Genomic DNA, 24,641 nt, shown 5'->3' with positions numbered 1-24,641 from the left:
AACCTTTATCGGAACTGAACAATTTCTCAACTGCTGCTGGGAAATTGTGTAGTTGTGTTTGTGTTGACATGTGTTCAGAGAACTCTGGGAAGGGGCTGGTGAGTCGGTGTGGAGGTGAACTCAGTAGAGGAGGGAGGCGAGAATATAAAAAGGAGGGAGCGGCAGTGCAACAGTCGACATTGTCAGCAGAACAGAATCAGCGAGGAGGATGAGTAGGACTCCACTGTGGCTGCTGGCCTGGCTGGCCTTTTCCTCTGTCACCTCACTGGTTGATGGAGCTCCACTGTGAGTAGATCTGTCTTTGTTACGTCTGCTGAGGAGTTTATGTTTTCATCCCTGTCCATTTGTTTTTCAGCAGGATAACGCAAATGCATACTTAGTGGATTTCCACAAAACTTTGTGGAACAATTGTACATGGGCAATGAAAGAACCCATTCACTTTAAGAGGGGATCCATGCAGACACGGGAAAATCCAGAAACCCCCCCCCCTCCTATTTTTGTTCACAGAGAGAGATATGACATTTTTTTACTTTTAGTAACAATAAAATTAATAATAATAATATTATTAATAAATCTTATTTGTATAGCGCTTTTGAAAGAACTCGGATAAAAACATAACATCATTATATATTGAAAGCAGCTCTGAAGAGGTGAGTTTTGAATAGCGGTTTGAAAGTGGACAGGTCGGTGAAACCTGATAAATTAGGGGAGTTCCACAGGGAGGGGGCAGCTATTTAGGAGGTTCTGTCCCCCCAATTCTAATGCTTGGTCCTCTGTGGAATGGAGAGGGTTTCAGAAGTGAACAAATTCAGTTCTTACACTGTCCAGTTTAGAGTTTCATAAGTCAAGGTTATGTTGTTTTTTAAATCATGTCAGTAAGGCTTGATTATGTCCTGAGTTTGTAGAGTGATGTGTTAGAAAGGACAAAGCAAGCAAAGTCCAGAGACATGATGAAATGTTTAACTTGTAATTTAGATAAATAAAAACTTTAGCACAGACTCTGAGACAGTAGGTTGGTGCCTGAAAAGCAAACAACAAAACTAGGACAGCACTCAGTAGCGCGCAAACTGCTGCCAAGGTCCAAAAGTTCATTAACAACATTATATTACATTTCATCACATACTATTTCAATGTTAAGGTAAAACACATGTGATGGGGCCTCGAAACTTTTACATATATATGTAAATACCAGAGTTGAGGATTATTATTAGACATTATCTTCTTAACCAAGGTGTAGTCGGAAGAGATGGGTTAGCCTGCCTTTAGCCTGCCTAGTTCCAGCTAGTTCCACCATTTAGAAGCCAGGACAGCAAACAGTCGTGATTTTGTTGAGTGTCTAGCTCGCAGTGCAGGAGCAGCAAGCTGATTGGCAGATGCAGAGTAGAGTGGACGAGTCGGATGTAAGGTTTAACCATGTCCAGGATGGAGGCCGATCCGTTACGGGCAGTCAGCACATTCATAGACATCAGCAGGGTGTTAGTTGTCAAAGAAATCAGAGCGGAGACTGTTTTAAAACATTTTATTCACTTAGCTTAATCATTTACCTCATTGGATCTATAGACTATGAAGCATCGTAGGATAATTCTTGCAGCTATTTTAATATTTATATAATCATTAGGAATTAAAATATAACTAATTTAAAACTTGGGCATATCAATGCATTTGCAGGAATTTATATGTATAGATATTATAATCTAATCATTAAATAACATATATTTTTACTCGATCATACAAGACATGCCAAATTTAAATCCTGCTCTCAGTGACAAGAGATATCTCATTTTTGCCTGTGAGTAAACACAGTTAAGTTAGTTTATTGACTTGAATATCTAATCGGACATAGTCAAATCCAAGTAGTACAGCAAGCTATTTGTCAGACTAAGAAATGGGTCTGCTTCAATGGTGGACCTTTGTCCTCTTTTTATATATTCCAAAAGTGTCAAGATTTCATGGTTTCTTTTCTGAACCACACCACATTCCTCCACAAAATGTCGTGGTAATTTGTCCAGTAGTTTAGCATAATCCTGCCTATAGACAAACAATCACACAAACACATGAAGATGAAAACACAACCTCCTATAGGTAAAAAAAAGAGTAGTGTCAGTTCATATGGACGTGGGCCACTGTCCACGTCAGGCCTTCGTGTGGCCTGGACAAAATAGATAAGAGCCTAAAATAGCCCACTTGAAATATAGCAAAAGTGGCCGTGCTCTAGGTAATATGTAATCCTGATGTAGACCTATAGTGGCCCATATGGTAAATGGTGACTATGGCCCAAACACCACAAAACAAGTTCAGCTCACCTTTGGTTGACTTGCAGTATGGCTGTGGTTTAATTGTGGCCCAGATCGAGCCAACAGGAGCAGATTGCTCAATTACCATTAGTCCTTGCTGTAGGTTGGCTAGATTACACTGTGGCATTATGACGGTGGTTTTATTTATCTTTGTCTTTTCCTCCTGCTCTGTAGGAAGGTGATGTCTGCCCCCAACTTGCTGCGTGTAGGAACGGCAGAAAATGTCTTTGTGGAGTGTCAAGACTGCACAGGAGGAAACATCAAGGTCGAAATCAACGTGATGAACCATCCAACCAAGAACAAAAGGCTGGCAACCACATCTGTGACGCTTACCAGTGCAGGACACTTCCAGGCACTGGGAGAAATAAGGGTATGTGAACCACTGTTGCTGTGACTTGGCGTCATTTTCTAACATGAACTCCGAGAGAAATGCTCCTCACACATGTTCGTCCTGCTCCTCGTTCACACACTCATTTCTCTACATGCTGCCATCAGATCCCTGCTGGAGACTTTAGCAAGGACCCCAAAGTGAAGCAGTACGTCTACCTGCAAGCTCAGTTCCCTGACCGCCTGCTGGAGAAAGTCGTCTTGGTGTCCTTCCAGTCTGGCTACATCTTTATCCAGACTGACAAGACCCTCTACACCCCAAACAGTAAAGGTCAGTTCAATACGACTTCAGCGCTGACGAACTCACCCATATCTCTGCAAGTAGGCCATCATTTTTTCTTTTTTATGAATGACTGCACTGTAAGATAAACCTCTGTCTCTCTTCCTGTCAGTTCATTTCAGGATGTTTGCAGTGACGCCCGGCATGGAGCCGGTGGAGAGGGACGAGCAAATTCAAAGCGAAGCTTCCATTTCCATTGAGTTTGTGGTATTGCATTTTACCTTTACATTTTACAAAGAAAAGTTGAATTATAATAAGCTCAATGGCACATCATTTCCTAGCTTTCACAATCATCTCCAACGAATTCTTAGATTTAAAAAAAAAAAAAATACCTTCAGTGGATGTTGTTCCTCAGACGAAACAATCACATTTCAAGGGATGTGTTGTGCCATCACTCAAAGTAGAAGTAAAGAAGCATTGTTGAAATAGCCCAGTGTCCGTCATTGAGCTGATAACACGGAGGGATGTTGTTGAAAACTGTTGGTTGTTTGTATTGTTAGACTTCACTAAAAGTGGCAGGGTTCAGTGTTAATGGTTGTCCAATGATTTGAATTTTAAGACTCCTGATGGCATCGTTTTACCTCTGGATCCAGTCTCTCTGAAATCAGGGATCCACTCTGGAGATTACCAACTCGGTGAAATTGTCAGGTTAGTATTTTATTAAATTAAATGCAACTTTTTTAGGCAGCTGTCAGCTTATTATTTTTATTTACAACCTGACAGCTGTAATCTATTGGACTGACAGAAATAACAGAACAGGGACAGACTTCATGATTTATTTGAGAGTCAACCTGAGTACTTCAAATGCAGTTTTTCTCATCTTAAGACAATTTAATTCAAATTTTTGTATGTGTGTGTGTGTGTGTGTGTGTGTGTGTGTGTGTGTGTCTGTGTGTGTGTGTGTGTGTGTGTGTGTGTGTGTGTGTGTGTGTGTGTGTGTGTGTGTGTGTGTGTGTGTGTGTGTGTGTGTGTCTGTGTGTGTGTGTCTGTGTGTGTGTGTGTGCATTCATGCAGCCCTGGACTTTGGAAAGTTGTCGCTAAGTTCCACAGCAACCCACAGGAGAGCTTTTCTGCAGAGTTCGAGGTCAAAGAATATGGTGAGTCCCTTTTACCTCAAGCGTTATTTACTGTAAAACCTAAAAAGCATTCATTCATTTTTACTTCCACAATAAACTTACTTGATGTAATACATTTTTCATTTTTTAGTGCTGCCCAGTTTTGAGGTGAAACTGACGCCTTCGAGCTCCTTCTTCTATGTCGACAGTCCAGATCTCACCATCAACATCAAAGCTACGTATGTGAAGGTTTTTGTTTTGTGGTTCTACAGAGAAGAGTTGTCATTATTGGATTGATTGAATTAGAGGATGTGTTGGAGCTTTTGCTGAATTAGTCTGTTGTCATTGTTCAGTGGTGGATCTAGGAGTTTTCTGAAGCAGGGGCCATAAATGGCCCACAATTTACATGAGGAACCGATTTAAATATCCAAAATCAATGCATAACTCTTGATCCAGTAAGGTGCACATTTATGCATTCCTTGTTTGGCTCGATAGCTTTAAGCAAAGCCACTTATTGTATATATTTTGAAAAGTGATTCTTTTTCAAACACATTGTGTTCTTCAAAAAAGCATAGAAAGTAAAAATCTTAACAGTTTTAATTTTTTATAAGTATTGTGAGTAACTGACCTCGTTTTCATATTTACTATAAAAAAAATGTATTTCTTAAAAAAACAAACACTTACAGGATATTGTCACTTCAGGGCCCAATCACATTTAAACTGGGGGAAGTTGTGCCCGGTGGTCCTACCCCTGGATCCGCCATTGTTTTGATTTAGTTTTTTTATTTTCTTAGTATACTTTTCTTTTTATTTGTGTTAAAGAGTTTATTGATATTTTCCTTATTTTTGTAAAGCGTCTTTGACAGCATTGAAAAGCGCTATAAAAATCTCATGTATTATTATTATTATTGTCACATTTTGATGATCCCAATTTTAACTGCTCAGTTTTTCTTCTTTGTGGGTTTAAACCTTTGCTTAGTTATCTGTTTGGTGAAGAGGTGAGTGGCCAAGCATACGTGGTATTTGGGGTTCAGTATGATGGTCAGAAGATAAGCTTCCCCAGCTCTCTTCAGAGAATATTGGTGAGCACATACTATAATTCTGTCTGCCAATTTGCCAGTTGCATTGCATTTCATTGTACTGTCACATTCCTATCTGCAGATATTCAATATTCATGATGTTCAGAATGAAGCCAGACTGACCAGTACCTCCAACCTTTTGCTTACTGTTCTACTGTGCCACTATACTGTGTTTAATAGTTTTTTATGTGTTATGTCACATTAGATCGAGAATGGTAATGGGGTGGTCCAACTGAAGAGACAGCACATCACACAGACCTTCCAGGATATCAATAAACTGGTGGGGAGTCCGATATTTGTAGCCATCAGTGTGCTGACAGAGAGCGGTAAGAAAGACAAACTGTGAGTTTGTGCCATTTCAGCTTGTCTGATTCAGCAGCTCCAAGGACTTATTCAATGTCATTGACAAATATCCACACTATGAGCAAAAATATCAACTTCATTTAGGATATGTGCATTAGAAATGACCATTTTCATATATCAGTTTAGAATGTGAACAAATGTAATGAGGCTGTGCTGGTGTGCGTTTGTGTTTCTGCACAGGTGGTGAGATGGTGGAGGCAGAGTTGAGAGGTATCCAGATTGTCACATCACCCTACACCATCCACTTCAAGAAAACGCCCAAATTTTTCAAACCGGGAATGACCTTCGATGTTGCGGTAAAGCCCTGACAGATTTATACAATTATATAAAATAACAATGACGTTCTATATTTCAATGATGCAACATGAACGAATTATATTCCAGAGGGCAAGCAGTAATTCATACATTTCAAATCATGTGTTTATTTATTTGCTGGAGACAGTGCTTCTTATTCCAGAGACAAAATACTGTAAACAAGTTAGCTGTACAAGCTAATTTGATCTATCAACTTTTACCAGGCAACCTGAAATAAAATAAAATTACCTATGCTATATAATTAAAAATATTTATGGATAATATATATGCAATCACAAATATTGTCTGAACTGACTGTACAAAAAACCCTGAACAAAACACTAATCCAATTTCAATGTTTGGTTTTGGTTAAATTATTCATGTGTTTTTTGTAATATATCGCAAGGTGTCTTTGGTTGTCAAGGCACAGTGAAATAAAATGTATAGTTCTTAATATTTTATTATTATTATTATTATTATTATTATTTCTGTTTTTGTTGTTGTCTTGAGTTTGTATTTTAAAGGTTAGATAATTCCTACTCAAATCAACAGGTTAATTATTCTAATCCCACATAGCAAAATTGTTTGGGCCTACACTGTCCCACTGTCATCCAGCCCACATACTGCGTGGAATGATGGCACTTGGGCAGTACGCTCCTGTTTGCCAGATCTGAGTGGCCCTAATTAGTTTTGTTCTAACATTCACCATTGTTCTGTTCTATCTATTATTGCACAGTACATACACTGCATACAAAATTATGTAATAGAGATTGTTTGCCCTTAATATGTGATTAACTGTATGCTTTGATAATACAGGTGAATACTGTGTACATCATCACTGAGGTGAATCTCATTGTTTGCCTGTTTGTTTCCTTGATGACAGATTGAAGTCACAGATCCAGATGGAACTCCAGCACAAGGTGTTGCAGTGGTGGTGAATCCAGGTCAGGTGCAGGGTATAACCGCAGCAAATGGCTATGCAAAGCTTACAGTCAACACAGTGGCCGGAGTTTCAACACTGACCATCAATGTAAGTGCCTGAAGTTTCTTTAATTTAATTTTTGCTCCTTATATGACACAGTTCGTTTGGAAACAGGCGCCTATCACATGACCCTATTCCAGAAGAAAAATCAGACAGCATTAGCCTTGGTATCCAATGTAGAACACATCATGGACAATCAATTACAAGTGTTGTTAAATTCTGCATTGTACAATGATACAACCGGTAACATGTGAAGGAAAACCCGCATGTGCATGCCAAGCGTACGTGGTCATTTAATTGTATACGTGTTATTTTTCAATGGGATTTTTTCCTGAAACAAGCCAAAGCACTCACATTGTCAGAGATCATTTTAGTATAACCTAGTAGTGTGGATAAAGCTACAGTAGCTGGAATAGGTTCCTCCACCACAGAGGTCATATGAGCTTATTCACCGATCCCAGTCACGGACGTAGGAAGGAAGATGAAGTGTTACATTTAAGTCATTTTAAAGTGACACAAGGACTTTTTTTTTAACAAAGAGTTTTAAAGATGTTATAAACTTCTGGAGAAGGATTTTAAAACCCTCAGAAATTCTTGTCAGTGTCATTCAACAATAGGATGAGATCGGACGGGACTGTGCAGAGCTGAGATCTTTTATATGTATTTCTTTATAACCATGTGTGTCTCAAATTGAAGGCCAACACCAAAGATCCTCGTATCTCACCTGAGAGACAAGCAAAAGCCACCATGACAGCTGCGAAGTACAACACTAAAAGCCAAAACTACATCCACATAGGTAAGTCTAAATAACTTCAGATGATAGGACAAGGCTTTGATGATGAATCACTGTCTGTGCCATAAACTGTTTAGTGTCTCGCACTCATGCAAAATATAATTTTGTAGGGGTGGATACAGCAGAGCTGGAATTAGAAAACAATCTGAAGGTCAACCTCAATCTAAAAAAGCAATCAACTCAAGACAGTGACATCACATACCTGGTGAGTGATGTTTCTCTCTGCCTCACACCTCGACCTATGTAAAGTATAAACTCCGGTTTTAAGTACTTATGTGTGAATCTGTGGCCCTAGATCCTGAGCAGGGGTCAGTTGATCCAACACGGCCGTTACAAGACAAGAGGCCAAGTGTTGATTGCCCTGATAGTTCCCATCACCAAAGCCATGCTGCCATCATTCCGCATCATAGCCTATTATCATCTAACTGACAATGAGGTGGTGTCAGACTCTGTGTGGGTGGATGTCAAGGACACCTGCATGGGCTCGGTAAGACTCACATCACTTTAAAGAGTTAAACTAATAACGAGAGGAAAAAAGACAAGCAGAAAGTGAAAAAGTTGGTTCTGTATTTTTGGAATACATTTTTATGTGCTTTTCATCAAGCACAAAACTGCTCGTCTCCCTCATTCATCGCCCTCCCCTTCATGTTTAGCTGAAGCTGGAATCTACGAGAGCTGCTCCGTCCTACGAGCCACGCAGGATGTTTGGTCTGAAGGTCACCGGAGATCCAGACGCCTTGGTGGGACTGGTAGCAGTGGACAAAGGCGTCTACGTTCTCAATAACAAGCACCGCCTCACCCAGAAAAAGGTAATGTCTTTATTATATCATTATCAATTGTAATATTTCCAAAAGCGGTTAATTAAAAATAAAAGTGCCCTTTTTAAGTTTTCAATATAGGTCGTTTCAGACATGAACTCCGAAGTTTGCCTTTCATACTGAATGAATGACGCAGGAAGAGATTCTCTGCTTAGACGTGTTCACAACAGCACAGACATCTCTGAAGCGTTCATGTGAGGGGAGGCGCAGGATGTAACGTATTCATCCGGCTGCAGAGATCTCGTGTTTTTTGTTTACGGCACATTGACAGTGGCATCGGCCCATATCACCAAAAGCTCTCTAGACGTTTTCATCGGGGTCTTCTACGTGTGTGGCACAGATTTTTCATCTTGGGATATTTGTATTTTTCCCTTTTGCATCCGTCACGTGTTAGAAGGGTAATGAAAATGCCCATTTGTTTGCCGGTGAACCTTCAGTGGATATCCAGCTCCAAGTCTCTTACTTAGACATTCGCGTTCTCAGTTACAGCCGTGCTGGAGAAGGTCAGATTTTCTCGTGGTCAGTCCATGTGTGAAATCTTATTTTGGAGGGTCACAATTCCTCCACCAAGGCTCAATATAAGATAGTCTAGAAATTATAGTACATATACAAATGAAAAAAGGTAGTGCTTATTTATTTTTCATTAAAAGAAAACCAAAAAAATCACCGGATGTGCCTTAATCCATATTTGGACCAAAGAATAATAATCAGGACTGTTCCTCCAACAAGTTTGGGGAAAATTGATTCAGTGGTTTTGCTTAATCTTGCTGACAAAAATATCCACCAACAAACAAACCAGTAGACCAGTGGTTCTCAAACTTTTTCTCTCAAGCCCCACTTTGGAGCTCAAATATTTGTCATGCCCCACCCGCTCCCCTGCCCCAACAAAATGATGACAAAATGGGCCAAGTTTAACATGTGTATATACATAACATACACATGAGCATTAAATCCACATCACTTTCAGGAATTTCTGATGTACAAATAAAAAACATTTTTCAAACAGCTTTTTGTGACATTTGTCACTTTTTCAAAAAATAGTGCCATAACTTTGCTTAAATTCAACTTAATTGAAGTACTTTAGGTGACATTTATCACTACATTCCTCCATCAGTCTGTACTTTTTCAATAATAGAGAAAAAGAAATTCAATTATAATCACTTTGTTACTAAGATGATAAAGCTCAAACAAAACGAACACGTGCATGTGACTGGGGTGTAATGTTTCTAAGAGTCTTCTTAATTTGTTGGGTCTTATAGAGATTTTAGACATAAAATACACACAGGACTCTCCTCATGTCCTACCCCATTGACTGTTAACCCAAGAGCAAGACAGGCTTCATCGTACTTTATTTTCAACTTGTTTTTTGAACACTGTCTCTTGTTTGTCCCTGACTGGCTGCTCCACGTGAACGACCTCTGATCTCAAGTGTGCATCTATGAGCGAGTGAGTGGGGCGGAGGGCGGAGCCCCGGGGCCTGAGTGTGTGCGCTGTCCGTTCGCGACATGCACAGCATATAGGGAGCCACTGCAGATGGGCTGAAGCTGCGGGTTGCCGATCCCTGGCTGCGGTGAAAGAGCGATTTGTTTTCTGCTCCGCCGTTAAAGAGATGCGGACGTCAAAACATTAGTTAGACTATTATATTAGGCATATCGCAGTTTGAGAATCACTGCAGTAGACACAGGTAAAAACATAACCTCCTTGGTGTAGGTAATAATGTAGATGTATAGTGATGAATATCCAGTAAACTCTAGTTATCCGTCATGCTGCTGATGCACTTTATAAATACGTCTTTCTTATGGTGATTCAGAACTTGATTTTTTTCCTTAATTCCGCAACTTTGTATCCCTATGTGTAAATGACCTCCACACTGTTCAGGTGTGGGACATGGTAGAGAAATACGACACAGGCTGCACACCCGGCGGAGGGAAGGACGGTATGAGTGTGTTCTACGATGCCGGCCTGTTGTTCGAGTCCAGCACTGCAGGGACTCCCTACAGACAAGGTGACACCGATTTTATCAAATTTGTTTTCCCTTCTCACATTAAACTGATTTCATCCAACCGTCAAGATCAAAGCCAAACTATATCCTCTGTCAGTGGCTCCGTTTAACACTTAGTCTGTGTTGCATTTCCAGAGAGGAAATGTCCGGTCCTCACCAGGAGGAAACGATCTCCCACTATAATGCATGTCACGACCAGCTTGGGTAAGAACCACAAGTCTAAACTATCTAGTCCACACATGACTATTTGAATTTCTAATAAAAGTGACTGGCCGTAAGGTGGATAAGACTGACTTGACTAGTTTATGTATCTCTGTTTCTAATTTGCCTTAATTTAAAATGCTTTATTCCAAACAGCTCCCCTTTCATTTTGTACTTCATCCCTTCTCACCTCTGTCTCTCCTCAAACCTCTTTCCAGTGAGTCAGTATACCAATGAACTGCAGCGTGAGTGTTGTTTGGATGGCATGAGGGAGACCCCCCTGTCATACACTTGTCAGACGCGCAGTGAGTACATCTCGGACGGTGCATCCTGTGCTGAGGCTTTCCTGCACTGCTGCACAGAGGTGGAGAACCTGCGAGGCGAATTGAAGCAGGATCAGCTCGTCTTGGCCCGCAGTAAGAGATGGGTGATGAGGGAAGGGGGGAAGAGGGCTTGGTGGGTCATCCAGGGCCAGACAATAGATTGTATATAAAGATGGACGACACGTCTCTGCTTTCTCCCACTTTTTAGAATATCAAATCCAAAATGTACACATCTTCGTCGGTGTCTTCTACGTGTGTGACACAGATTTTTCATCCCGAGATATTTCTATCTTTTTGAAGTTCTCTTCATGTTTGCATCTATCGAGTTTAAGAAATGTCATCAACATAAAAGGCAGCTCTAGAGGAGGCCAGATGTATCCTGTATACTGCAGCCAGCCACCAGGTCGCAACCAAGACAGGCTTCACTTTTGTGTCCATCTCTATTTAAGATCTGTGGGTCAGACTTGTGGTTGTGAGACAATCAAAGTGGTAACCTTCCTTGTTAATGACTCTCCAGGTCAGGAGGACGACAACAGTTACATGGACAGCAATGAAATTGTTTCTCGCACCAAGTTCCCTGAGAGTTGGCTGTGGTCAGACATCAAACTGCCTCCTTGCCCACAACAAACACCGAACTGGTGAGGCAACTAAAATAGACATTCAAAAATACTATACTCCGTTCATGACACCACCAATGTTGAAAACCTCTCTTAGTTTGTGCACTTTTTTTGTTTGATTCAGTGACTCCACATCCTTTGTGAAGAGCGTTCCTTTGCAAGACTCCATCACAACCTGGCAGTTCACTGGCATCAGTCTGTCAAGAACCCGCGGTGAGGACTCTGTGAATTTTAGTCGTACCACGATCATCTTAAATCTCTCTCATCCCCCATTTTCTTTCTTCTCTGTTTCACCTCTTCTTATGCTTCTCATCGTTAAGGAATCTGCATTGGCGAGCCATTGGAAGTGATTGTCCGGAAGGACTTCTTCATCGATCTCAGACTGCCCTACTCTGCTGTCCGTGGAGAGCAGCTGGAAGTAAAGGCGATCCTTCACAACTACACCCCTGATGTTATCACAGTAAGTCTGAGCACGATGCTTTGTTGTTTCACGATGGAGTCAATGAGAGGATGATCATTTTTCTCACTGATGTCAAAGAAAGCAAAAGTAGATATTTAAGTGGTTGTTGCTCCTGGCTTTCATAGGGTTTTTTGTGGGATCTTGAAAAGTTTAACAAAGTCTAAAATTGGTTGAATTTCAGGCTGTAAAGGGTCCTAAAAGTCTTGAATATGTTTAGGTAGGTCATTCAATTCTAAATCAGTTGCACTTTAAGATTACCAGTATTCATTTCTGAGAGAAATGTTTTGGCTTCATGCATAGTTTCTAATATCTCTATATATGTAGTTTTTTCTCTTTGCTGTAGTTATTAGCACGCTCTAATGGAACTACAAACAAGACCAACATGGGACTGATAGCTGATTCTACAAACACCTTGTTCAGAGTTTGTCACAGTACACTGATACTGCCTGTAGTTTGTGAAGTAGTTTGTGTTTCCAGGGTTATTCTTTACTCTACTATTTCATTCATTATTATTCCAATATTCCTTTGTATCTGTCGTAATTGACATAAGTCTTAAATTTCATTCATTATGGTCTAAATCTTACGGCTGAAACCCTGAAGAAACCCTGGATACATGTAGTTGTGCTTGACATGGCTCTTTCGCGTTCTCTAGGTCAAAATGTTCTTTTGGACAAAACATCAATTTCAACCATTACATTTTTGTTAATTTCTTTTATTTACATCGAAGTGTACCTGAAATTGTCAAATATGAGAGGCATCATTGAAGAAGAATCCACATCTTCTTGAAGCAGATCTTTGACAGACTGCACATATACCTCACTCATTGATGCATCTTTTTGTCTTTCTCAAGGTGCGTGTGGATCTGCTTGAGGAGGAGCATGTGTGCAGTGCGGCTTCTAAACACGCAAGGTATCGTCAGGAGGTCAGAGTCGGGCAGCAAACCACACGATCTGTCCCATTCGTCATCATTCCCATGAAGGAAGGACAATTCAGCATTGAGGTCAAAGCAGCTGTTAAGGACTCATCACTCAATGATGGAGTCCAGAAGATGCTGCGGGTGGTGGTAAGAGAAACACACTCTGTAATTTACCTCTTTTGCACCACATATAGCAGGTGTAAGCAGGTATGTAAACCTGCTACAAAGGGGAATGACACCTTTACCATTGCCTGAAGAGGAGTTAGCCTTTTCCCCCCTGGTTCATCATGTTCTACGTCACAAACCTTAATGGGGTCAGTGGGCTCGTCATCAGGGCCACATCATTAGTGACAGAAATGGCGAGGTGTACTGTAGACAAGCTGTATGACCAGGCTTGGAATTATTTGTGGGATGTGTCGTAAATTTTTCTGTCTTGATCTTACCATTTGCTAAATGTTAATCTCCTTGAGGGTCTCCATCTTTGTTTATGTTTACCGGAAGTGGCAGAACCTTAGCAACTATAACGCTCACCATGCAGCCGGTTGCCTACACAAACTCGACCTGAGGCCTGTTACTGTGTGATGTGGATTTATGTGTGGCTGCTTTCAGCCCGTTGCAACCAGTGTAACCTGAACTTTTGTATGTAGCCATTTTAATTGTAACATATCCTGGTCTCATTAGGTGTGTCAATATCATTCCCAATAACTCCATCGGGTTCTATAAAAGCATTCACCCCCTGCCATCAAATCTGAAGGTTCTGAGCCACAAAGTTCGCCCAGGCCCAGCATGAATCAGATGGTCTGGGAAGGATTTCCTTTTTGTATCACCAGCTTGTCCCGTTCTTACCATCTCATCGTTACCTACAATGGCTGCGCTCACTACAGCCCAGCCACTCGTTTACCTAGCTCATTGGCTTTGCCTCTGGCATGCAATGAATCCTGGGATATGTTTGGCCGGAGAAGGATTCACCTATTGGATCCAAAATGCTGCCCCTTAATTGGGTTACAGCTTTTGTGTCATTAGAAACTACAATTCTACAATGCAGTCCTCATTTTCATATTTCATCAAATGATAAAGTTATTGCTGTTCACACATATAGCTGTCAGTGGCCAAATACTGATGATGACTAGTGATTTAATGAATGGGCAACAAACAGCGATCTCCTGTGGTAAAGTAAGTTTGGTGAAGCAGAAATCTTTTAGGGCTTTACTTTGACTTCAAATGCAAACTGTATCAGCCCTTTCAAAATGCAACATCAACTGAGAAGAAGAACCAGACCAATAAGGATTGAATATTTTAACAGGCACACACCTCTGTATTTTATTGTTAACCAGCATAATATATTACTTAAAAAGTAGATTTGTAATGTTTGTTTCTTCTGTTTTTTTTCCAGCCAGAAGGTGTTCTGGTTAAACAGCCAAAGATTATAACACTAGATCCCTCTAAGAATGGTGTCGGTGAGTTTACCACATAAACGGCTGCATTTGATAGTCATGTAGTAATACTGTGTTTTCATTATTTCTTGAATTCATCCTGTTTCTCTCTTCAGATGGTAAAGAAGAGGTAATTATCAACAGTGGAATCCCAAGGAATGCTTTGGTTCCGAACACACCTACTAGCACACAGATTTCTGTGACAGGTGGGATTATGGTACATTTGGACATGGCGTGTATCGCATGCCCGTAAAATGAATTCATGGTTATTTGCACGTTTCCTCCTGTTGATTAAAAGTGCTTTGGTTTTTCTTTTGGTGTGTGTGCCTGCAGGGACGGAAAACATTGCTCCACTGGTAGAGAACGCAATTAGTGGGCAGTCGATGGGTAGCCTCATCTACCAGCCGTCAGGCTGCGGAGAGCAGAACATGATCCACATGACCCTACCGCTCATTGCAACCACTTATTTGGACAAAACCAACCAGTGGGAGGCTGTGGGCCTTGGGAAACGAGAAACAGCCCTCCAGCATATCAGGACTGGTAGGATCCCTCAGATGTATTTACTCGCACATACCTAATTTTACTATGGCTGAACTGCCATCAATACGAACGAGACACAACATGCTACCCCTGCTCCACATATCCGGGCTACAACACTCAAGCTGTTTTCAGACCGGAACTCAAGAGAATATCATACAATTGGGTCCATAGTTTTTCCCAAGTTCTTCTTCCATATATGAACAACATAGCAGGAGATTCTCCGTCAGACTCATTCGCAACAACACAGAAATTACCAGAGTGTTTGGGGGGGGGGGGGGGGGGGGTGGTTCAGCAGACAGAGGCAAAATTTGACAAATTCTGCTGCAGAGATCGAGAGTTGTTTACAGCATATCAACATCAGCATTGTCTCTTATCACTAAACTCTCTGCTGACATCTTTGCCAGTTTCTTCTACATGTATGGCACGACTTTTTCATCCTGAAATATCGGTTCTCTTTTTCTAATTTTGTATCTTTTGCGTGTTAGAAACGTCATCAACCCACCCACTCGCTTGCAGTGAATCCTGCCGTGTTAAGATCTTATTTTAAGTGGACCCAAAAAGAGTGCAGACCAGGAACACGGCAGAGTGATGGCAGAAAAAGGTTTATGTTGAATGTCCAAAAAAGGCAGGCAGGCAGGAAGAACTGTATGGAAGGAGTCGAACCAAGAAGGTGCGCAGCTGAGTCACACAGGTGAACGGACGATCTGGCGAAGACAGGAGAGATGAGCTGAGGTTTTATGGTTCTTGGATACTGACTTTAATGGAATGTCTCTGGAGGAAATCACACTGACTAACCTGGTTTATAAACTGGAGCAGGAATCCTACGTTTGTCAGCGATAGGTTTGTTGGCTTCCACAGAGCGAAGGAGCGCTGAGCGGGTGTCGTTCCAGACCTTCCTACAGCGATGAAGGTGATGCTGAACGGAGGATACAGCCAAATCGCTTTCCTGGGAGGGAAACAGAGGTGGTTGATAGCCCAGAGAGGCCTCAAAAGGGGACATACCTGTGGCCGCGTTGGTTAATGAGTTATGGGCATATTCAATCCAGGTCAGATGAGAGCTCCAGTTTGAATGATTGACTTTAGAGATGCAGCGCAGGGCAGACCCCAGGTACTGATTAGCCCTTTCTGCTTGTCCATTGGTCTGTGGGTGGAATCCAGACGATAGGCTGACCTTGGCGCCAAGTGGTTGGCAAAAAGCCTTCAACACATGAGAGCTCCCTGTCAGAAACTATGTCAACTGGTATGCCGTGTAGACGGAAAACATGGTCAGTTAATAGTTTAGCAGTCTTCTGAGCAGATGGTAACTTGGATTGGGCATGAAAATGGACAGTCTTTGAAAATCGATCCACAATGGTGAGAATAACTGTGTTACCTTGTGAGGGCGGCAACCCAGTAACGAAGCCCAAGGCAATGTTTGACCAGGGATGGTTAGGAACAGAAAGTGGATGCAGAAGGCCGGCTGGAGGACGGTGCGACGCCTTGCTCCTCGCACACAAAGAACAGGCGTCAACATAAGAACGTGTATCAGCATCCTTTGTGGGCCACCAGAAGTGTCTCTTCAGGAGAGAGAGAGTGCGGCTAATTCCAGGGTGGCAGGCAAACCTAGAGGTGTGAGCCCACTGTAGGACCTGGGAACGGAGAGAATCTGGGACGAAAAGACGGTTAGGTGGGCCTGTACCTGGATCAGGATGGTTCTGTTGTGCCCATCTTATCTCCTCTTCAATCATTCATGTGACTGCTGCCACAACGCAGGAGGGGGGCAAGATGGTTTCATAATTTGTATTGGACATCTCACCCATATGTTGTCGGGAGAGGGCATCCGGCCTGATGTTACGCTTACCTGGGCGGTAAGTTAATTAAAAATTGAAACGACTGAAAAACAAAGCCCACCGAGCCTCTCTGGAGTTTAGCCTTTTAGGTGACTGAATGTATTGTAAGTTCTTGTGATCAGTCCAAACTACGAATGGTTGCACCGCCCCCTCCAACCAATGTCTCCACTCTTCTAAAGCTAACTTGACCGCTAATAACTCCCTGTTCCCAACATCGTAATTCCTCTCAGCAGGTGAGTTTTGGGCAGAAAAAAGGTTTATTTGGAATGTCCAAAAAAGGCAGGCAGGCAGGCAGGCAGGCAGAACTCTGTGGAAGGAGTCGAACCAGGAAGGTGCGCAGCTGAATCATTAGGTTAAGACAGGGGAGATGAGCTGAGGTTTTTTGGAGTGGAGGTGGAGTTGATGAGATGAGTCTCAGCTGCGAGGTATCCCACAGGAGGCCCCTCCCAGCTCCAGGTTGAGCCACCAGTGGAAAGAGTACAGTGGGGGAAGAGAACACAAGAGGTGGAAAGCCTGGTCCTGACATGCCGAGGATTTCTTGCTCACAACGGCTCAATTTAACTTCATCCAGTGTTACTACTCAGAGGCTGGCAGGAGAAACATACACAGCCCCCCCCCCCGGAGAACGTCAACAGATTATCTCGAGTTAGGATCATGTCTCAAAGCACATAGACAAATACACAATTAATGTTTTCAACCAGTTTTTACAAACAAAACTGCCATCAGTTATATTCAGTAAAAGCGTATGTGTGTTTTGTTTGTGTCCAGGCTACAACAACGAGCTTGCCTTCCGTAAACCTGATGGCTCTTTTGCTGTGTGGGCCAAACGCCAAAGTAGCTCCTGGTGAGGCATCATAACATCTAGGAACTAATACGTAAACATCTTCTAATATGTAATATAATTTCTCCAAACGTATATTCTACTATACTATGAGAGGGTGTATTTCATTGGCAAATTTATAGAACTGAACGATTACTCCCTCTCCCCTCGCTAAGGCTGACAGCGTACGTTACCAAGGTGTTCGCCATGGCCAGCAGTGTGGTGGCAGTGCAGAGCAACGTGATCTGTGACGCTGTGAAGTTCCTGATTCTCAACGCGCAGCAACCCGACGGCGTGTTCAGAGAAGTCGGAAAGGTGTCCCACGGAGAGATGATTGTGCGTACACTAATTTCATCAACATCAGTCTTCAACTTAATGGACATGAAGAATAACATTACATATTATATCACCATATACAAATATGATTAAATTTGGGTGTGTGTAGGGTGATGTGCGTGGCTCCAATTCAGATGCCTCCATGACGGCCTTCATCCTCATCGCCATGCAGGAGTCACGGACTATATGTGCTGCCACTGTTAGTGTGAGTACCGGCTATCTTGTATTTCTTAATTTACTCACTTCTCATTATGAAACCATTGGCTGAGCCCTGCCCCCCTTATTTACTCCTGCCACTCCTGTCAACCTTCCTGCTCTTGCACAGCACATACAGTTACAATAATACTTGGGACAGGTTTGCTGCTCAAAAAGTACATTTACTTTGATACTGTACTGAAGTTTATTATTAAGTAGATTCAGGGTCAGGGTTACCACAAAATATACGTATCAGCAAATATCTGTACTTTCTACTCCTTTCAATGCATTGTGTAACATGTTGTATTATAGTGATTCCCCTCATCCTCTTTTTTCCTCTCCTGATGCCCAGAGTCTTCCAGGCAGTGTAGACAAAGCGGTGCAGTTCCTGGAGAGACGTTTGGCCAGCCTCACCAACCCATATGCTGTTGCCATGACATCGTACGCCTTGGCCAACGAAGGCAAACTGAACCGAGAAGTCCTCTTCAAGTTCGCTTCTCCAGGTGCTGCCACACAACAAAATTATATGGATGTGTACAAGCAAATATAAAACACATCCACAATTAATTAGAGCTCAAACAACATTGATATTATGGGAAGATTTAAGTCAATAATATAACACATACCTCTGCCAAAACCCAACAGTCCTATTCTGAAACCACATTTAAGTTCACTAGATCCACATTTTTATTTGCATCTTCACCAAATTATAATGACTCATGAATAGTAGTCCCCTAAAAAGTCTTATTGGTTTCTAAAGTCTGATTGGTTTCAAAAGTCAGATTGGTTTCTAAAGTCTGATTGGTTTCAAAAGTCTGATTGGTTTCATCAAGATCAATGGATTATTCTCTAAGATATCAACAATTATGTCCAAGTAAAAAAAAAAGCCCCTTTAAACTTTACAGTAAAGTTAAAAAAAAGTTGATCAGTCCCCCGATCCAACTGTGCACCAAAATTCATTATTTTAATATTTTCTTTCTTTTGTCATGCCCCGCCTCTCCACACAATTTCATGAAAATCAGTTGAATGGTTTTTCATAATCCTGCAAACAATTAAACAAACATTGTTGTCTGTAAAGTATATATATATTTATAATTGAATATCAAGTCTTATTTCAGAAATATTTAACATATATGTACATATTAAAAACTAAATGTCAAATATCTGTATTTGCCTTAATAATCCATTATAAATTGGATTTTTATTTAAATAAGCTTGTATTTGCTCACATTTTCAAATTCCTCCTTTTTTTATTTCATTTTTGAAGCAAAATTAGATATTCTTAGTGACTGAAGTCTGTCACAAGTTCTTCTTTGTATTAAAAAGTAGCTTTGTCTGTTTTCACCCCCCTCAGACCGGTCCCACTGGCCTGTAGTTAAGGGACATATTTACACACTGGAGGCCACAGCTTACGCTCTTCTGGCTCTGGTCAAGGTCGGGGTAAGCATGTCCCATTTACAGTATTTGTTTTTGACCAGCATGTCGAGCTAAACATAATAACAGTCACAAGCCATGCCTCCTCATTAAAGGCTGGAGGGATTATCAGACTAGTGCAGTGCCTGTTCTTAAATAACAATTTGGAATGGGCTGTTTGCTTGGCCTGAGCTAATGCTGGTTGCAATTTTCTCGTACAGTAAAAAAACATTGCTACCCTTTGATGATGGATTGCTTGTATCAGGCGAGCAACAAGTCTCTGCAAGGAAGAATTGCCATGACAGAAAAAACAAATTTACATGATGGGCTTCTGAAAACCCAACCAAAACTGATGCTCGATCACAGATACTTCAACCCTTTCTCCCCCTCTGTTGATTAAGGCCTTCGAAGAAGCCCGACCTATTGTGAGATGGTTCAACCAACAACAGAAGGTGGGCGGAGGATTTGGATCAACTCAGGTAACAAAGCATTCTCTCCATATGCACCTCTAGCTAGTTATCACGCATTTGAATTGTTATTCATTCATTCAACCTTTACTTTAGCCCGGTAATACATTTAGGTTGATGCCTCATTTACAAAATAGCTGAGGACAAACAATTCACAAATTTACAGTTCACAAATCTACAGTTCATGAAAAAACAAATGAATCAACTAAAGAAAAAAACTAAGAAAAGCTGGACGTAAAATAAGATTATATTGACAACTTAAATTGCCCCAAGGATTAAATTGAGTTGAACTTTAGATCTTACTTTATGTTGTGTAAATGAATCTGGTCCTATGAACAATATCTTTGGTTTTTAAAGTGTTATTTTGTCCCCCTCGCTATTTCTCTATCTCCAGGCTACCATCATAGTGTACCAGGCTGTAGCAGAGTACTGGGTCAGCGCTAAAGAACCAAAGTACAATCTGAATGTGGATGTCTCGTTGCCGGGCAGGGCAAAGCCTGAAAAGTTTAACTTCAATTGGGAAAACCGCTATACCACAAGAACATCTAAAGTGAGTACACACTCTCACACACAAACTTACATGTTGCTTTTCTTTTGGTTTCCTTTGCTGATCCAGTGTGTTCTTGTGTGTATTTTATATACTCAGATCAATGATATAAACCAGGATGTGAAAGTGACTGCCACAGGATCAGGAGAAGCAACAGTGACAGTAAGTAAAATTTTGTTTTTTTCTACGCGCTATCATCTGCTGTGTATCTGTTCATATTGATCCCAGATCCGACCAGATACATTTATTACCCAGTGTCAACAAAGTTGTACGACAAAAGCCAATTTATGATATTTTCTGTGTGACAGATGGTGTCGCTGTATTATGCTCTACCTAAAGAGAAGGAGAGCGACTGTCAGAAGTTCAACATGTCAGTGCAGCTCATCCCAGGTAATTTGCCTGTCTCTTCATTTTTATTTGTTGTGATCATTTGTCATTTTCTCTGTTTGTCTCCTTGTATGTGTCTATTTTGTTTGTGCAACTGCAAACTGTGTTTTTCCAGCGCAGTCCCCATCATTCTGCCAAGAGAGGATTTAATGCTTGTGTGTTATCTTGCTTTTCTAGACAAAAAGGATGCAGATGAGATGATATACAACCTGAAAATAGAGGTTTTGTAAGTACAATAATGAAACAATACTGACTGAAGTGTTTTTCATATTAGTTTAACTGTCTCGTTTCATTGAACATTGTACATTTCCTACACAGATATAAGGACAAGGAGCGAGATGCAAGCATGTCAATCTTGGATATTGGTTTGCTGACTGGCTTCACCGTCAACACTAATGACTTGGACTTAGTGAGAGCTGTTACAGATACACACATACACACATAGAGCCAATGTGAGAAAGGACATGTTTAATGGTTTTGAAAGGTGACTGAAACGGTTTGTTTGTGTGTGTAGTTGTCTAAAGGACGTGCCCGCACTATTTCAAAATATGAGATGAACACTGTCCTGTCAGAAAGAGGCTCACTGATTATCTACCTGGACAAGGTGAGACGCAAGCCTTTCTGCCCCCTTTCCCCTTTTTCTCTAGATCTTGTTCGGTCTCTACATCACATTTGCTTTAAATTTCTCCGCAGGTTTCTCACACACGACCAGAGGAGATCACATTTAGGGTTCACCAGACGATGAAAGTGGGCGTGTTACAGCCAGCCACTGTTTCTGTCTATGAATATTATGACCGTAAGCCTCAAACACACTTAGAAAGACACTCAGTAGAGCACTTACCTTCCCCAAGGCCTAACAGTCGCCATAATTCAATCAAGCTGCACCAAATTGCAAACACTCCAAAAAATATCCTATTAAGTGTTTAATGTTGATTTTCACTGATGTATGCCACTTTATATTTATTTTCCACTGCAGAGAGACATTGTGTGAAATTCTATCATCCAGAGAGGAAAGCTGGACAGCTACTGAGGCTCTGCAGAAATGATGAGTGCACATGTGCCGAAGGTAAACAGGGTGGTGTCTCTTTGAAGACAAAAGCCATTCATATATCCATCCAATATCTATACCCCTTATCCTTTGAGGGTCACGGCGGGATGCTGCAGCCAATCCCTGCTGACGTTGGGCAAAGGCAGGGTACACCTTGGATAAATCAGGGGCCAACATACAGAGACAACAACCGTTCACACTCACATTCACACCTACAATCTCCTGCTTAACTTTCGACTGTTGGAGGAAGCCACAGTAACTGAAGAAATCTCACGCAAACACGGGGAGAACATGCAGAGACACGCTCAACACATGACACTAATGTAGTGCATGTAATTCAATTTGGGTGAAGATTAAATGAGTTGGAAGGAGGTGGTCGTGGAAAGCGGCTCACAGTAAATCTCCAGAAGCTGATGTCTCCGGTCGACGCATCCATACACCAACACATGTTGTCAATTAATCAAGTCATCACTCGTGTATTTACTTTGTGCCTATTGTATTGTTTATTTCCAGAGAACTGCAGTATGCAGAAGAAGGGAAAGATCAGCAATGATCTGCGCACAGAAAAATCTTGTGAGACTACGCCTACCAGCAAAATAGATTTCGGTAAGATGCACTACAAATGGTCTGCACTTGAGTTGAGATTTGTTTATACCTTAACATATTGTGTGTTTGTGTAAGTGAGTGATTGTTAAATAATCAAATAGGTGAGGTAACCATCTTCATCTTATCTGTCCTCAGTGTACAAAGTGAGACTGGTGAAATTCACAGACGGTTTGTCAACTGACATTTACACAATGAGGGTATTGGAAGTGATCAAAGAAGGTGGGTATTTATCTCCTCTGTGAACCATCGAAAATTTAAATCACCTTGTGTTTTATTGAATCTTTTTCTAAGGCCGTTTTCATAGAAAGGTTTGCACCAAGGTTCAAAACCAGTATCTTGTCGTTTCTACATTGTTTGCATTGATCTGTTGTTTTGGTTTGTGCCTATACTTCATTTTGATTAGTTTGTAGACAGACCTGTTGTCAGTTGGGCAGGTGGAGAAGTGAATGAACCAGTTGATTTCATTAATTTCATTGCCACAGTAATACTTCTTTGTCTGTCCTCTTTTCTTTAATGCTGTCTCAACTTTGACAAAAATGTTTGCCTTTGTGTTTTTTCCTTGTTCTGCATGTCTGACGTCACAACCAACACATGTGGTGCTCTCTCATCTTGCTGTCTTATCAAATTAGCGCGTTCACCCGGCTGTCATTCAACACTGCTGATAAGAGCCTCGTAAAACCAGTGTCTACTGCCCTGGAAGTGATTACAGAATCCATTCCAATTGCAGATAAAAGCCAGACATTAGTGAATTTTAAGGTTCTTTTTGACCAGTTGAAAAGGGGCTCTTTATTTCTGCATTGTTGTTTCTGTATGCACATAGAGCAATAATTGCCAATTTAAAGAAAGCATTTGAATTTAAATTTGTGCAGAGGGACAGATGAAAATATTGATTTCTGTTTGCAAAGTAAAAAAACTATCCCTAGCAGCAGGCAATGCAGCTTGCATCGCTAGGTGAAGAGTGGGGATACAACCCAGCACCTGCATGTAAACCCCCGTTAGACCCCCAAAATTACTCACTATGCATTCATGCTACATATCTCCTTTAGCTTATTGTGTCTTTCAAGCAGCAGAGTCTTGTCGATGTTGTTGTTGAAGGAAGAAGACCGCGGACCCAGAACTTGCATGTATACAATGTTTATTGCAAGAAGTTTCACAGGTCAGGACGAGCTCTAGAAACTCGGAGACATCACAAGTCGAATGGTGAAAGTCTGACTTGCCTCTTGCAAGACAACGATTCTTATAGAGGTAAAATGATGTCACCCATAGAGTCTCTGACTAAATTTGGGAATGTGTTGTTCCTAAGATTTAAGGACCTGTTGAAGAACACTCCCTTCTCTTAGTATTCCATAAGCGGTTCAAAGAATCGTTCAAACAAGGGAGGAAATTAACAGAACACATCTGGAAAAAGTTTTTAAAGGTCTGAGCATAAGACTCAAGGCGCCTTAGGATATTAACATGTCATTATGGTTAATAACTATGCTAGAGAGATCCATAAGCTGAATATAAGTTTGAGCATAAGGCGTCATAGATATAAATGTCCTTATGTTTTATAACCATGTTCAAAAGATCTCTTAGCTGGATATACGACAAGCTCTCAATTCAATCCTAAAGCATCTTCTCTCATTTAATTCAATCGCAGGAAGTTTCGATGTGGGACCTCAGGGGAAAGAGCGCACATTCCTGAGTTATCCACACTGCAGGGAGTCTTTAGATCTGGGTGAAGACAGAACGTACCTCATCATGGGCACGTCAAAGGATATTCAAAGAGATGAACTACTTCAATTGTAAGTGTCTTTGTGTTTAAAAAACTGCAGCTCCCACATTATCTACTGTTTCAGCACTTTTTCGACATCATGTTCCATGATATTTTCACATGGTATTTCACTCTGCTCTCCACAGGTATCAGTACGTGCTCGGGGAAAGAACCTGGATTGAGTACTGGCCAACAGACGCCGAGTGTCAAGTCGAGGAGCACAGACCAACGTGTTTGGGCTTGGAGGAGATGGTCCAGCAGTACGAGCTCTTTGGATGTCAGCAGTAGCGTAACACGAGAGAAAACACTTTCTTTTTTTAATCATTTTTATTTGCTGCTGTGACATGTGAAGGATTTAAACCTTAATACCTGCATTGTGTTGATTAAAATGTAATGGTCTTAA

The 24,641-nt window shown here is 41.2% G+C and overlaps 1 protein-coding gene across 1 annotated transcript; it reads left to right on the top strand.

Moving 5' to 3' along the window:
* Positions 1 to 125: 125 nt before the first annotated feature.
* On the top strand, positions 126 to 24,641 carry LOC128431104 (complement C3). Its single transcript, XM_053417334.1, has 43 exons — positions 126 to 285; positions 2,469 to 2,664; positions 2,790 to 2,952; positions 3,074 to 3,168; positions 3,521 to 3,609; positions 3,976 to 4,058; positions 4,168 to 4,255; positions 4,996 to 5,098; positions 5,301 to 5,421; positions 5,639 to 5,754; positions 6,636 to 6,782; positions 7,431 to 7,530; positions 7,638 to 7,732; positions 7,823 to 8,014; positions 8,181 to 8,336; positions 10,224 to 10,350; positions 10,483 to 10,551; positions 10,767 to 10,964; positions 11,389 to 11,509; positions 11,613 to 11,701; positions 11,809 to 11,948; positions 12,799 to 13,011; positions 14,258 to 14,321; positions 14,414 to 14,503; positions 14,631 to 14,837; positions 17,435 to 17,510; positions 17,663 to 17,822; positions 17,932 to 18,027; positions 18,370 to 18,520; positions 19,372 to 19,457; positions 19,832 to 19,909; positions 20,292 to 20,447; positions 20,544 to 20,606; positions 20,753 to 20,834; positions 21,009 to 21,057; positions 21,150 to 21,240; positions 21,346 to 21,435; positions 21,525 to 21,627; positions 21,808 to 21,897; positions 22,393 to 22,485; positions 22,621 to 22,704; positions 24,125 to 24,269; positions 24,385 to 24,641. The coding sequence occupies exons 1-43, from the start codon at positions 209 to 211 to the stop codon at positions 24,524 to 24,526; spliced, it is 4,974 nt and encodes a 1,657-aa protein (XP_053273309.1). The 5' UTR covers positions 126 to 208; the 3' UTR covers positions 24,527 to 24,641.

The sequence above is a fragment of the Pleuronectes platessa genome, chromosome 3 (genome assembly GCF_947347685.1).
Source record: "Pleuronectes platessa chromosome 3, fPlePla1.1, whole genome shotgun sequence".
In the NCBI taxonomy this organism is placed as follows: domain Eukaryota; kingdom Metazoa; phylum Chordata; class Actinopteri; order Pleuronectiformes; family Pleuronectidae; genus Pleuronectes; species Pleuronectes platessa.
This window is presented reverse-complemented; position numbering and strand designations above follow the sequence as displayed.

What these genes read in the sequence shown, in the direction of transcription:
- LOC128431104 (XM_053417334.1), top strand. Translation starts at nt 209, where the DNA reads ATGAGTAGGACTCCACTGTGGCTGCTGGCCTGGCTGGCCTTTTCCTCT. An exon ending in TGTCCCACGGAGAGATGATT is followed by an intron (nt 17,823 to 17,931) that starts GTGCGTACACTA and finishes GGGTGTGTGTAG; the next exon opens with GGTGATGTGCGTGGCTCCAA. An exon ending in GAGGATTTGGATCAACTCAG is followed by an intron (nt 19,910 to 20,291) that starts GTAACAAAGCAT and finishes CTCTATCTCCAG; the next exon opens with GCTACCATCATAGTGTACCA.